This window comes from Schistocerca serialis, chromosome 8 (assembly GCF_023864345.2).
Source record: "Schistocerca serialis cubense isolate TAMUIC-IGC-003099 chromosome 8, iqSchSeri2.2, whole genome shotgun sequence".
NCBI lineage: Eukaryota > Metazoa > Arthropoda > Insecta > Orthoptera > Acrididae > Schistocerca > Schistocerca serialis.
The window spans coordinates 481,583,617-481,598,606 of record NC_064645.1 but is presented as its reverse complement, the minus strand read 5'-3'; the positions used below and the strand labels follow the sequence as shown (position 1 = coordinate 481,598,606).

General features: G+C 42.0%; 1 protein-coding gene across 3 annotated transcripts in view; it reads right to left on the bottom strand.

Annotated features, from left to right (window-relative positions):
• The window catches only part of LOC126417144 (polycomb protein Sfmbt-like), a 299,440-nt gene that overhangs the window by 44,139 nt on the left and 240,311 nt on the right, over window positions 1-14,990 (bottom strand). For all 3 annotated transcript variants that reach the window (XM_050085040.1, XM_050085042.1, XM_050085041.1), the window contains 2 exons: window positions 10,755-11,014; window positions 7,395-7,628 (listed from right to left, as the gene is read on the bottom strand). In XM_050085040.1, the coding sequence (XP_049940997.1) occupies window positions 7,395-7,628; window positions 10,755-11,014 (494 nt within the window). The remainder of the gene's footprint in view (window positions 1-7,394; window positions 7,629-10,754; window positions 11,015-14,990) is intronic.

Genomic DNA, 14,990 nt, shown 5'->3' with positions numbered 1-14,990 from the left:
CATCTTGTTAGTTGTCTTGCCCACATAGAAAGCAGCACAGTGGTAGCAGCCTAGTTTGTAGATCAAATAGCTGATTTCATAGACAGCGCTGTCTTTGACAGGACAGGAGAGGCCTGTAACCTGGTGGTGGGAAGAAGTATGGGGCAGGTCTAGCATTTAGATCTATTGCAGGGATATGACAAATGAAGCAAGGGATTGGGAGCATGGGCAGAGTAGAGATAGGCAAGGATTTTGTTAGGTTTGGTGGGTGCCAGAATACTGCTATGGGATGGGTGAGAAGGATAGTGGGTACAGTGTGTATACATGGACAAGGAAAAAAAATTCCCAGATTTTTCCCAGATTTCCCAGTTGAAAACACACTTTCTCCCGGGTGAACACACACTTTTCCCGTGTTAAGTGATAGTATACTTTTCCTCGGCACTGTAAAACTTATCAGTCCTTTGGATGTTTATGGTTTTATACGCTGACATAGAATTTCCCAGCACTTTAGAAAACGAAACTCGGGGGGAGGGGAACACATTCTGGAAAGATCTTTGATGTGCAGCAACATATACACTACATATTTTCGTGTTATGAAGGTATAAATTTGAATTCCACCAAACACCACATATTACTTTCCAAAGCATTGAAATCGAAATTGCGAAGCGCTTTTGTAAGCCAGTCACAGTTCAAGACACATGATGAAGTCAGCTGATAGCAAGATCACTCTTAAGTAGCGCAAACAGACAAATAGGAAAAGTTAATGATTTAAATTAATATACATAGTGTTGCTACAAGAAAAACAAAGCTTTCACATATAATCGTGGTCTCGAAGATTAATAAGCTGCACGAGAAGCTAAGCTTCCACATATAATGTTGATCTTTCTTGCGCATTTAAGATATATCACACAAATGTGCCAGTAAAATTTGCAGTAACGAGGTAAATGTCTGATCTTCTGGGCTCAAAACTCCTCTAGATGGTCATCCTCGAAGAGTTGATTTTTAATTGAGAGTCAAATGCTCTGTGATTTAAGAAATTCATCGTACATTTTCGCACATAGTCCATCTTGTGTAAAAGGAAATTTACTTTGAAAATAACGCTTTTCTAACCACCATTCGCAACATTTGCCAGTGACCTGTTAGAAACTGATCCATTTCAGCAGTTGCCAGAGAGCGCCAGATAACAGGCGCCACTGCTCTTGCACAGCTATGATGACGCAGGAAGTTCATATGTTCTTACGTGTAAAACATTAAAAGATCTTGCACTATGTCACAAACGAAACAAGACATCAGAGAATACTTCAAGAGCATTGGAATTTCGTGAACCATACTAAAATGCATATTTCGTCTTAAAGTGCACATTCCTATGTCCAGATTTGGATGTTAATTTTCTTGAGTACCAATACTGTATTATCTCATGTTTGGTTCTTTATTATGGCATAATGCCATGCGAGCTAGAAGATGGAAAACGTGCACTTGAAATGCAGCGAACAGTTGAAACTAGCCAACAGTATGAAATTAAACACTTCGTTTCAAATACATTGACTGCCTCAGCGCTAAAGATTAACAAAAGCCATATCTTTTTAGCAAACCAACAAAAATAACTTCGTTGTTCTGCAAGGCGATTAATGCTTGACTGTCAGAAAGGTGGAAATAAAACCTGAAACTAATAAAATATTTTAGCCTTCCGTAATTATGCGAACATATTTTAGTTCATTTGATAGCTCCTGGCCACACAAATCCGTTTTGTTTTCATTTAATGTGAGAGCAGTATATGAAAGGAAACAGCAAAATCACTAAACATAAATACGGGTCACGTGGAGAATACCCACCTCCCCACTACAGCTCAGACTGCTCTGTGCATAGCCCCGGATCTACGACATCTCCGAACCGAGCCAATATTAGATAGTGGCGCCCAGCCACACATCCGTAACCAGAAGCGGGAGAAGGTACTACTCATACGCAACTCAACTGCGCATGCACAAAAGCCCACCCGCAACTGCTCAAACTAATCTAATGTCATGTCACGTCACGCTCATCGGAAGCAATTTGTTGTTAGGAAGCATTGCATAGTCTTCCTGAAGCCTTTGACACACTTTGCTGTTGGCAGACGCTTGTACGGGCACTATGTTTTGCTGTTGTATATGGCGCATTTCCTTTGCAACTTAAGGTTTTTTTTTCCTCTCTCTCTCTCGTGCATGTTTTGTTGCTGCAGTATTATTCTGCATAAGCGGGATACATTAATATCCTTTGTTGGAGTATTGATTCTTACCAGTCAAAATCACAAAAATTTAACTGAAAACTAAAACAATGACAGATTCCCGGAATTCTAAAAAATTCCCAGGTTTTTCCCGAATGAAAAAATGCCCAGATCTCCCAGGTCGTAGACACCCTGGGGTAGAATACTCCTCATTTTAGGGCACAATGAGAGGTAGTGCATACCAAGACGTGGAGCATGACAAGAGGTAAAAAAAAACACTGATGGAGAATGTGATTCAGTTGCTCCAGTCATGGATGGTACTGAGCCACAAGACAAGTGTCCCTTTGTGGCTAAACACTGGATATACAGGACTGTAGAAGATGGGTGTAGAGAGACGGCACAGGAGGTCTGTCTCGAACACGGTCGGGACGATAATTTCGGTCGGTGAAGGTGTCAATGAAATTCTTGCTATATTTGGAAAGAGACTGCTCATCACTACAGATGCAATAGCCACAAGTGGCTAGGCTGTATGGAAGGAATTTCTTTGTATGGAATGGATGGTACTTGTCAAAGTGGACGTATAGCTGGTGACTGGTAGGTTTGATATGTCTGGACATACTGATACAGCCATCCTTGGGGTGAAGGTGAATGTTGATGTATGTGGCTTGATGGGTAGAGAAGGATATGGTGAAGCAAACGGGGGAGAAGATGTTGAGGTTCTACATGAATGTAGATAAGGCGCCCACAATCTCAGTCCAGACCATGAAGAGGACATCAACGATTCTGAGCCAGGTAAAGGGTTTGATATTTGGGTGATTAGGAATGTTACTTCTAGATGGCCCAAATAGGTTGGCATATGAGATGGTGGCATGTGGGTGACTGTTTCTACTCCACAGATTTGCTTGCAGGTGATGCCTTCAAAGGAGAAGTAACTGTGGGAGAAGATACAGTCAGTCATGGTGACCAGGAAGGAGGTTGTAGGTTTGGTGTTGGTAAAGGCCTCACGCACACACACACACACACACACACACACACACACACACACACACACACACGACTCCCCTTCTCCTATCATTTTCTCCACCAATTCACCACAGTTCTTGTTCCTTTACAACACAGTGCACTACTCCATCACTGTAGATATCACTTCACTTTACACTAACATCCCCAATGTCCACGGCCTTTGTGCTACTGAACACTACCTTTCCCCAATGGCCGACTGACTCCAAAACTACAACCTCCTTCCTGGTCACCATGACCAGCTATATCCTCATACACAATAACTTCTCCTTTGAAGCCTTCACCTATAAACGAATCTGTGATACAGAAATTGACACCCGTATGGCACCATCTTATATCAAACTATACATAGGCCATCTAGAGGAATGTTCCTGTTCTTGTTATGGTCTTCAGTCCGAAGACTGGTTTGACGCAGCTCTCCAAATTACTCTGTCCTGTGCAAGCTTCTTCATTTCCAAATAATTAATGGAACCTCCAACTTTCTAAATCTGTTTACTGTATTCATCTCTCAGTAGTTCTTTAAGGTTTTAACCCTACACTTTCCTCCAATACTAACTGGTGATCTCTTGATGTCTCAGAATGTGTCCTACCAATTGATCCCTTCATTTAGTAAAGTCGTTCCACAAATTTCTTGTCTCCCCAGTGCCTGCTCATTAGTTATGTGATCTACCCATCTAATCTTCAGCAGTCTTCTGTAGCACCAGATTTCAAGAGCTTCTATTCTCTTCTTGTCTAAACTATTTATCGCCCATGTTTCACTTTGATACAAGGCTACACCTCGGATAAATACCTACAGAAAATACTTCCTAACACTTAAATTTATATTCGATGTCAACAGATTTCTCTTCTTCCGAAACACTTTTCTTGCTATTGCAAGTCTACATTTTACATCTTATCTGTTTTGGCCGTCATCAGTTACTTTACCATTCAAATAGCGTAACTCATTTAATAATTCAAGTGTCTTGTTTCCTAATCTACATCTCTGAGCATCACATTTAATTTGACTACATTCCACTATCCTTGTTTTGCTTTTGTTGTTGTTCACCTTATATCTTCCTTTTAAGACACTGTCCATTCTGTTCAACTGCTCTTCCAAGTCCTTCGCTGTCTCTGACAGAATTACAATCTCATCGACATTTCTTCTCCCTGAACTATAATTCCTACCCAAAATATTTCAATGATTTCCTTTACTTCTTGCTCAATGTACAGATTGAATAACATCGGTGATAGGCTACAACCTTGTCTCACTCCCTCCTCAACCACTGCTTCCCTTCCATGCCCCTCAACTCTCATAACTTTCGTGAATGTGCAAGTGGGAACTCTCCCACTGCAATATATCGTATGTTCCCCCTCCATCCCCAAAACTCTCCACTGCACTTAGCTGCCCTACCCTATCCCTAACCTGTCCCTACACACTCCCGCAAGCAGCACTACATCTTTCCCCACTTCCACCCTTTTACCCTTGCCCCTCCTCACCCTATGCTGCTTCATAGCACCCAACAGCCACCCCAGATGCTGCCCTTGCAACACGCAGTTACAGTCTGCAGTCTGACCAGTGTGGCCAGAGACAGTGGTCACATGTGAGTTGTGTTTGTGTGTGTGTTTTCTACTTCAAAAGAATGTCTTTTGGCATCTGTCAGTTTCTCAGAACTCCACTGGTGGGAACTAGAACTACAAAATATCCTTCGTTCTCACCACCCACCTGGCCTTAATCTACATTAATTCCTCCCATCTCAGTATTTCTTCATAGTAATTACTCCTTTCTTCACTCCATTTTACTTTTCTACATCTTTCATTTTCTGTCCTGCCTGTTTTTCGGTGTGTCCCCCTCCCACCTCTGTTACATACAATGCACTTAGCTTTCCAATATTATTAACTATAGCTCAATGTTTTAGTAGTAATTTCTGTCTTGCATATTACTCTGTGTACCACCTTTCAGCTCTCCGGTTTCCAAACCTACCTTGTCTGGTGCAGCCCTGAACAATCAGCCTTTCCTTCTCATCCCCCCCCCCCCCCCCCCCCCCGACATAGGTTCTGATGATTTTTCTGAACTTTACCTCTTTTCCTAAACTTCTCCAATTCTTTTCCTTCATCCCTCTTCGTTCCTCTTCAACTCTACTACTGGAAGGAGCCACTGGCTCCGAAAGTATGCGTAACTTTTTGTGTGTATGTGTGTGTTTTCTCTTGCCACCCCTTGGTGAGTAGATTTTTTTATCTATCCAGTTACATTATAATTAATTAATCATGACAGCTGCCACCCATTCCATATCAAACGTTCCCTTCCCTACAGCCTAGGTCTTCGTGGCAAATGAATCTGCTCCAGTCCGGAATCCCTGAACCATTACACCAACAACCTGAAAACAGCTTTCGCATCTCACAACTACCCTCCCGATCTGGTACAGAAGCAAATAACCAGAGCCACTTCCTCATCCACTCAAACCCAGAACCTCCCACAGAAGAACCCCAAAAGTGCCCCACTTGTGACAAGATACTTTCCGGGACTGGATCAGACTCTGAATGTGGCTCTCCAGCAGGGATACGACTTCCTCAAATCCTGCCCTGAAATGAGATCCATCCTTCATGAAATCCTCCCCACTCCACCAAGAGTGTCTTTCCGCCGTCCACCTAACCTTCGTAACCTCTTGGTTCATCCCTATGAAACCCCCAAACCACCTTCCCTACCCTCTGGCTCCTACCCTTGTAACCGCCCCCGGTGTAAAACCTGTCCCATGCACCCTCCCACCACCACCGACTCCAGTCCTGTAACCCGGAAGGTGTAAACGATCAAAGGCAGAGCTACGTGTGAAAGCACCCACGTGATTTACCAATTGACCTGCCTACACTGTGAAGCTTTCTATGTGGGAATGACCAGCAACAAACTGTCCATTCGCATGAACGGACACAGGCAGACAGTGTTTGTTGGTAATGAGGATCACCCTGTGGCTAAACATGCCTTGGTGCACGGCCGGCACATCTTGGCACAGTGTTACACCGTCTGGGTTACCTGGCTACTTCCCACTAACACCAACCTATCAGAACTCCGGAGATGGGAACTTGCCCTTTAATACATCCTCTCTTCCCGATACCCACCTGGCCTCAACCTCCGCTAATTTCAAGTTGCCGCCGCTCATACCTCACCTATCATTCAACACCATCTTTGCCTCTGTACTTCCGCCTCGACTGACATCTCTGCCCAAACTCTTGGCCTTTACATATGTCTGCTTGTGTCTGTATTTGTGCGGATGGGTGTGTGTGTGTGTGTGTGTGTGTGTGTGTGTGTGTGTGTGTGTGTGTGTGTGGGCGCGCGTGCATGCGTGCGAGCGAGTGTATACCTGTCCCTTTTCCCCCCAACGTAAGTCTTTCCGCTCCCGGGATTGGATTGACTCCTTACCTTCTCCCTTAAAACCCACATACTTTCGTCTTTCCCTCTCCTTCCCTCTTTCCTGATGAAGCAACCGTGGGTTGAGAAAGCTTGGATTTTGTGTGTGTGTGTTTGTGTTTGTTAGTGTCTTACCAACGATTTCGTTTGATAAGTTACATCATCTTTGTTTTTAGATTAATTAATTAGTTAGTTATATTTCTGACAATTTCTGGCTATAAATATAAAGGAAGTATTTACAGAAGCCCAGTCAACAAACTCCATTTATTCCCATCCTATACGCTTCATATCAAGGTAATGGAAGGCTGACAATTTTTAAAGAAGCATGTGTGATGCATGTTGCAGATCACGAAGCCAATTACTATTGAGTGTTAAATTATACACTGGGTCTAAACCGTACATTATACTGGTCCTCTACTTATACAAAACTATTATGTGCTACACTTAACTTAGATATATCACTAAGTCCACTGTTTTTTAAAATAATAGTCCATTGGCTGAATACCACCAGGAAACCAAAGTAGTTCAGCTGAAAATGATACACCAATATATTGTTATTGGATAATTACATTTACTTTTTCTACAATGTAAGGAAAAGATAGATTGCTACTGCTGTAAAGATGGCACATTAAGATGCAGGGGGACACAATTAAAAGACACACATCAGCTTTCAGACACAGCCTTCATCAGAAAAAGAAAGCGAGGCACACAAACATTCATTCATACAAGCAAGCACACCTCACGGACACATGCCTACCACCTCCGACAGCTCGAACCAGAATGTATCATTTATTTTTCTGTTATTCGAAAACTCACCCTGTTGAACAACGCCAACGGCACAGTTTCAAGATTATTTTCCCTGAGGTAGGTTTCCCAGTCAAATTCTGACGGGTCATAGCCCTTAGGAGGAGTCAGAGGAATTGAATTCGTATCACAGAAACCTGCTGGGAATATGCAAGGTGAGCTGCTGTGATAACAAAACCAGTCCGCTCCAGATTCATCTGCATCATAGCTGTCAATTCGTATCATTATGTACCCTTCTTTCAGTACCTGAAATATTTAACTTTATTAGACAAAGCTTTACATAAATAATCTTTTCATTTCATTTATTAATCTAAGCACAGAAAATTAAGACCCACAATAAAATTTACAAGTAGTATGTATCTAGAAAAACTTCCTTGTATTAGTGTTAAAGAGAGAAAGGTTTTGTTAGTGAATACATGTTCACCATGCAAATAATGTCATCTGTCACATTGAAATTAATAGAAAATTCTGGTGTGGCTTAGTGGTAAAGTGTCAGATTTCGGATCCACAGGTCCCAGGTTTCATTAGTCCTAGGAAATGCATCTGTTACTCATCACTTCTTGCAATGTTTCTTAATCTGAAAAATACTGCGTTCCATTTTAGTAGGGGTTTCATCAAACTGTAGGTTCCCCCTATAATTCACTGGGGAAGAAAATTCATACAAAGGAAACAGCATATTACCTCCAAAAAGATCATGCCTAATTAAGCACTGTGGTGTTCAAACCAAATTTCTGGTTGATGACAGCCGTATCTCCACTTCGGGGAGATTAGGCACCTGCAGATGATGTAGACAAAGATGGAGTGAAGGAACATCATCTTCAGGAGTGCTCAGAAAGGCTGTGAGGTGGTACAGAGCCACGCCCATCTCATTTATTGCACTAGCCTCATATGCCATACTATGCATGGCAGAAGGGTAAAGGGGGATAATAGGCTTTGGACATACCAATAACCATTTTCTGAAAGAAGCGGTAGATTTTGCAGGACTGCTGCCACATTCCGCGATGACATCTTGATTTACAAGGAGTTCCTGTCAGAATAGCAGCTCGAGGATAATCGTAATTGACAAAGTCAGCTGGCAAGGCAAAACAAAACTAGTCAGGACATTTACCATTGCTTTCTGTGTAGCAGTAAATGATCACCAAACTTGCAGACTGTATGAACGAACTCAAAGAAAATGTTCCTCTACAGCAGGCTGATCCAGCACGGCTGCCCACGTGCAGGCGAACTAGCATACGAGGGCAGAGATGGGCAAACAACTTGTACATGGACATCAGGCAACTGGCCCATAGTCTACAGGATTATTTGGCTCAGCTGAGTGTCCTCCAAGCAGACATGATCATATGGTGACACATTTAACAGAAAAATTAAACCTAAGTAAGAAATACCAACATCATATTATAATTATGGCACATTAAATTTCTTTTTGTTCACATGTGATGAAATAACTGATGTCAGATCACTTGTTTCCACAGGCCTCTCAATGCTCCTCAGTTGGATCATCAAGTTGGATCTCTCTATACATTTTTTCCTTACTTTGTTTTCTTTTTTGTTGCAAAAACTTTTTCACAAACTTTTAACCTAAACACAAACAGGTTGCCAACTACATTCCCATGTAGATTTAGAAACTTTTCTACAAGTACATCTTGGAAATATCATAACAGTTTCATGCTGCTGTAACACCTGCCCTTGAGCGGAGTGCAATTTCGTAAATCACTGCCTTCTAACTACACTGCTAAAGGTACATCATCTGTATACCTGAAAATGGAGAGCCAGAAAATTTCTGTTCATTTTCTAGACAGTATGAAAAATCAGCTTGACAAAGTTACACAATGTTTGCTGATAAATGAGGGAATATATCTGGAGATAAATGTCAGGATGAGAGACATTAGAAAAACTTAGTTTTTCTGTACTACTCTGCTTTTCAAAGAATAGGTGTGTGTGAACACATTACTTTTATTCCACATCCTTAATAACAAGTAATGTGTCCCGTTGAACAGTCACATTTACATTACTTAAATACCTCTCAATATGAGTGAAAAAGTCTGTGTGCAGGCAACCCCACGAGGGTAGCCTACGACCGGCACTGGCCCAACAGGACAGGCTATAGTTGTTTGTGCTGTGTGGGGCAACCCACTCATTTATTGGAATTTTTTAGCTTTTATTTATTTATTTTTCTTCCTCTCTTTCTGTATTGGTTAAAATTTGTGTTATCTTCTCCATTTGCTGTATTCATTTCTCCCACATCCAGCTTCACACCTCATTCAACAATATTTAAACTGAAGCTGGCAATGTGTGTGGTGATGTATTAGTTTTGATCTCCTTTTCTCTCTGACAACATTTCTTTCATTTGTGTGTTCTTTCCTCTTCACCCAATGTATGTCCCACTTAACTTTAGTGTTTTACTCCCTTTCCAACCTCCACCAATTGGTTCATCTTTTCTTTTGTGAAGTAAAATAGCTACAGCCTGATTAATATTAACTGTTAGTTGACATAATATGCCTTGGAACTTAGATGTCCAATCAGAGCACACACTGTCACATTTCTGTCACATCTGAAGAGTTTGGCATTACCAATATGCAATAGCAGTGTCTGTTCATTTGCAGCATATATGCATAATCTGTTATCATGCACTGTCAGCAGCCAATTTACCTGCTGTATCTCCAATGGCTAAAAATGCATTCTGTCTGTTGCCAGTCTTAAATGAGGTGAAACTGACAGCTACTTTGCGACCAAGAAGTTTTGCCATTTGCCCTTTATTTTGAAAAGGATTACAACATTACCCTCCCTGTCTTCCTGTACCCACCATATTAAACTGACTATTCAGCATATGGAAAATTCAGAAGCAATCATTTATGTGGAATAATTCACCAAGTTCTCAGATTTGAATCTTTCCAAGTTCCTGGAACTACTCAGAATAACATCCTCAGTATCTAGGATAGTAAGTAAACAATTTCAGCAAGCTTCATTAGCTGTCATAGAAGTGGTTGAGTCTGATGCCTCCTACAGCAGCCACCATGTACAACACAGGCCACAACACGAAGCGACTAATGACCTCAGCAGTTGAGTCCCATAGTGCCCAGAGCCATTTGAGAGCCACAACACGGAACAACAATAATCAAGGTATATGTACTTGTTACTCACTATCAGCTACAAGGTGACTCAATTCGGTGGTGAATTTTATCATCTTTGATGCAATTTCATAATAATCAAACACACCTATCAGTCAAATGTTACATAAATGGACAAGTACATAAATCTAAACAGACATATTACAATATAACTGTTACATAAACAAGCAAAAGAAGTATTTCCACATTAAAGAAATAACTAGGAAAACAGTGGCTTGACTTTGATAATATCAATTATAAATACCTTCATAACAGTTGCCACACAAATTGATGACAAATTCAACGGATCTACAGCTTCAAGTTTCATTCCTTCCCTAAATTCAATATCAGGTGGATAATGAATTGTTCTTGGTGTTATAAAATATTCTTCTGTGGCATCATCTTCGTGCAGGTTGCCCGATATACATCTTTCCATATAGCTTCGATGTGCTGATATACAATGCCCCACACGTTCTGACCATCCACAAGGATGAATCAAAGGGGAATCTTCGTGACACCAGAAACCTTTTAAAAAAATAGACATCAGAAACCTTTTAAAAAAATAAAACAGTCAACACCCGGAAAGTGACTTCCTATATGAATTATGCAATGTGAAGACATTCCCTATATATAACTGTGGTCTGCCCTCTTATGTGCAAGTAAAAAGTGATTAAACTACGTTTTAATCAAACAATGGAAACTAGTATCAACAAAGCAGGAAAAAAATAGATTTCTACATACCCCAAAGAAGACACGTCAAGTTGCACGCTGGCACAATCAAAAGACACTTACATCAAGCTTTCGGCCACAGCCTTCATCAGTAAGAGACACACACACACACACACACACACACACACACACACACACACACACACACACAAAAAGCAAGCACATCTCACCATCAACTCCAGCATTCTGGCCCGAGATGCTGGAGGTGGCAGTTGTGTGTGCACGAGGTGCGCTTGCTTGTGTGTGTGAATGGTGTGTGTCTTTCTTTACTGATGAGGGCTGTGGCCTAAAGCTTTAACTTAAGTATGTTTTAATTGTGCCAGTCTGCAACTTTATATTTCTTCTTTATGGGTCTTCTTTACGGTAAGCACCAATCTGTCTTAAATTATGTTTTATTTAAATTAACAATCAATTTTTGACAAAATAATTTCATTGGATGTATAAAAAAAATCTCACCAAGTGGTGGCAGAGCACACACATAAAAGGAAGTTACAATTAGGCAAGCTTTCGGAGCCAGGCAGAAAGTGTGAAAGGAAAGGAAGAGGGTGAAGGAAAGGACTGAAGAGGTCTTGGAAAAGGGGTAGATTTCTGGAAAGTCACCCAGAACCCCACTCGCCAATAATCAGTCTTTCCTTCTCATGCTGTCCAGTATGTGCTCCCTAACTCGTGGTTCTGGGTGAGTTTTCCGAAATCTACCCCTTTTTCCTAGACCTCTCCAATCCTTTTCCTTCACCTCTCTTCCTTCCCCTTCAACCCTTCTGCCCAGGGGAGAAGCCACTGGCTCTGAAAGCTTGCCAAATTTATAACCTCCTTTTATGTGCGTGTTCTGGTGCCGCTTGGTAAGTACATTTTTTTGTCTATTCAATTAAACTGTTTATATCTAAAAACACTGTTGCCTCATCCTGATGAGGCAACAGTTTGTTGCAAAAGCTTGAATTTCGTGTGTATGTTTGTGTGTCTATCGACCTGCCAGCACTTTCGTTCGGTAAGTCACATCATCTGTGTTTTTAGATATATTTTTCCCAAGTGGAATGTTTCCCTCCATTATATTCGTATCATTAATTTGAACCCAACAATTACGTTTGTTATTGTCACTGTTGCATTTCGAAATCTCTCCTGTCATCTTATTTTCTCTTTCTGTTTTTGCAAGTAGTTTCACTTTGTATTCACCTTCTCCTCTACCGAATCTACCATCCAACAATACAATTTTATCCCACCTATATATACTCAATAATACATAACCCACTTCCAAACCATAACCAAAAAATTTTTTTTCCCCGCTTTCAACAATACTGCTGCTACAAAATCAACCGTTTACAGTTCACAAACAGTTCCTTTCAGCTATTAAACAGCCATTTCGGCTAGTTCCAATAACTTTCGTATTTTTCCATTTCCGTTTTTCCCACATCACTGATCCTTTTTAGCTGCTTCCCACAGGTTTTAACGTCATTATTTCTTCGTCAGACAATTGTTAGCCTCATTTCCACAATCTGCCACCACAAAACCACTCCTTTCAATACATTTACATGCAGTTTTTTCGAAATTTTCCCAAATTGCTCCATCCTTTAACGTGCTTTGGCGGCAACACAACCACATAACCTTTGTGCACATCGTTGTCTACCAACCCAAGTTCACCACAGGATCAACATAGCCCAGCTATAACCAACACCTTTTCGCCTTTTTTCACACCAGATCTCCAGTTGCTTTCTAGTTCACCTTAATCTCTCGCCATATATTTTTATTTTCACTTTCATTTCAGCCTCATGTTACACTTTCCACCTTCTACTACCATGTCACCCTCACAACATCCCAACAACGACCCCATTAAGTTTTATTTACATTCCCTCCGCAAACATGCCTTCCCTCTTTCCTGATGAGAATACAGTTTGTTGCGAAAGCTTGAATTTCGTGTGTATGTTTGTGTTTGTTTGTGGCTCTATCGACCTGCCAGCACTTTCGTTCGGTAAGTCACATCATCTGTGTTTTTATATCTAAAAACAAAGATGATGTGACTTACCAAACGAAAGCGCTGGCACGTCGATAGACACACAAACAAACACAAATATACACACAAAATTCTAGCTTTCGCAACCAATGGTTGCTTCGTCAGGAAAGAGGGAAGGAGAGGGAAAGGCGAAAGGATGTGGATTTTAAAGGAGAGCGTAAGGAGTCATTCCAATCCCGGGAGCGGAAAGACTTACCTTAGGGGGAAAAAATGACGGGTTTACACTCGCACACACACACACACATACCCATCCACACATATACCGACACAAGCAGACATATTAAAAGGCAAAGAGTTGGGGCAGAGATGTCAGTCGAGGCGGAAGTGCAGAGGCAAAGAGGTTGTTGAAAGACAGGTGAGGTATGAGTGGCGGCAACTTGAAATTAGCGGAGATTGAGGCCTGGTGGATAACGGGAAGAGAGGATATATTGAAGAGCAAGTTCCCATCTCTGGAGTTTTGACAGGTTGGTGTTAGTGGGAAGTATCCAGATAACCCAGACGGTGTAACACTGTGCCAAGATGTGCCGGCCGTGCACCAACGCATGTTTAGCCACAGGGTGATCCTCATTACCAACAAACACTGCCTGTGTCCGTTCATGTGAATGGACAGTTTGTTGCTGGTCATTCCCACATAGAAGGCTTCACAGTGTAGGCAGGTCAATTGGTAAATCACGTGGGTGCTTTCACACGTGGCTCTGCCTTTGATCGTGTACACTTTCCAGGTTACAGGACTGGAGTTGGTGGTGGTGGGAGGGTGCATGGGACAGGTTTTACACTGGGGGCGGTTACAAGGGTAGGAGCCAGAGGGTAGAGAAGGTGGTTTGGGGATTTCATAGGGATGAACTAAGAGGTTACGAAGGTTAGGTGGACGGCGGAAAGACACTCTTGGTGGAGTGGGGAGGATTTCATGAAGGATGGATCTCATTTCAGGGCAGGATTTGAGGAAGTCGTATCCTTGCTGGAGAGCCACATTCAGAGTCTGATCCAGTCCCAGAAAGTATCCTGTCACAAGTGGGGCACTTTTGTGGTTCTTCTGTGGGAGTTTCTGGGTTTGAGAGGATGAGGAAGTGGCTCTGGTTATTTGCTTCTGTACCAGGTCGAGAGGGTAGTTGCGGGATGCGAAAGCTGTTGTCAGGTTGTTGGTGTAATGGTTATTGGATTCCGGACTGGAGCAGATTCGTTTGCCACGAAGACCTAGGCTGTAGGGAAGGGACCGTTTGATGTGGAATGGGTGGCAGCTGTCATAATGAAGGTACTGTTGCTTGTTGGTGGGTTTGATGTGGACGGACGTGTGAAGCTGGCCATTGGACAGGTGGAGGTCAACGTCAAGGGAAGTGGCATGGGATTTGGAGTAGGACCAGGTGAATCTGATGGAACCAAAGGAGTTGAGGTTGGAGAGGAAATTCTGGAGTTCTTCTTCACTGTGAGTCCAGATCATGAAGATGTCATCAATAAATCTGTACCAAACTTTGGGTTGGCAGGCCTGGGTAACCAAGAAGGCTTCCTCTAAGCGACCCATGAATAGGTTGGCGTACGAGGGGGCCATCCTGGTACCCATGGCTGTTCCCTTAAATTGTTGGCATGTCTGGCCTTCAAAAGTGAAGAAGTTGAGGGTCAGGATGAAGCTGGCTAAGGTAATGAGGAAAGAGGTTTTAGGTAGGGTGGCAGGTGATCGGCGTGAAAGGAAGTGCTCCATCGCAGCGAGGCCCTGGACGTGCGGAATATTTGTGTATAAGGAAGTTGCATCAATGGTTACAAGGATGGTTT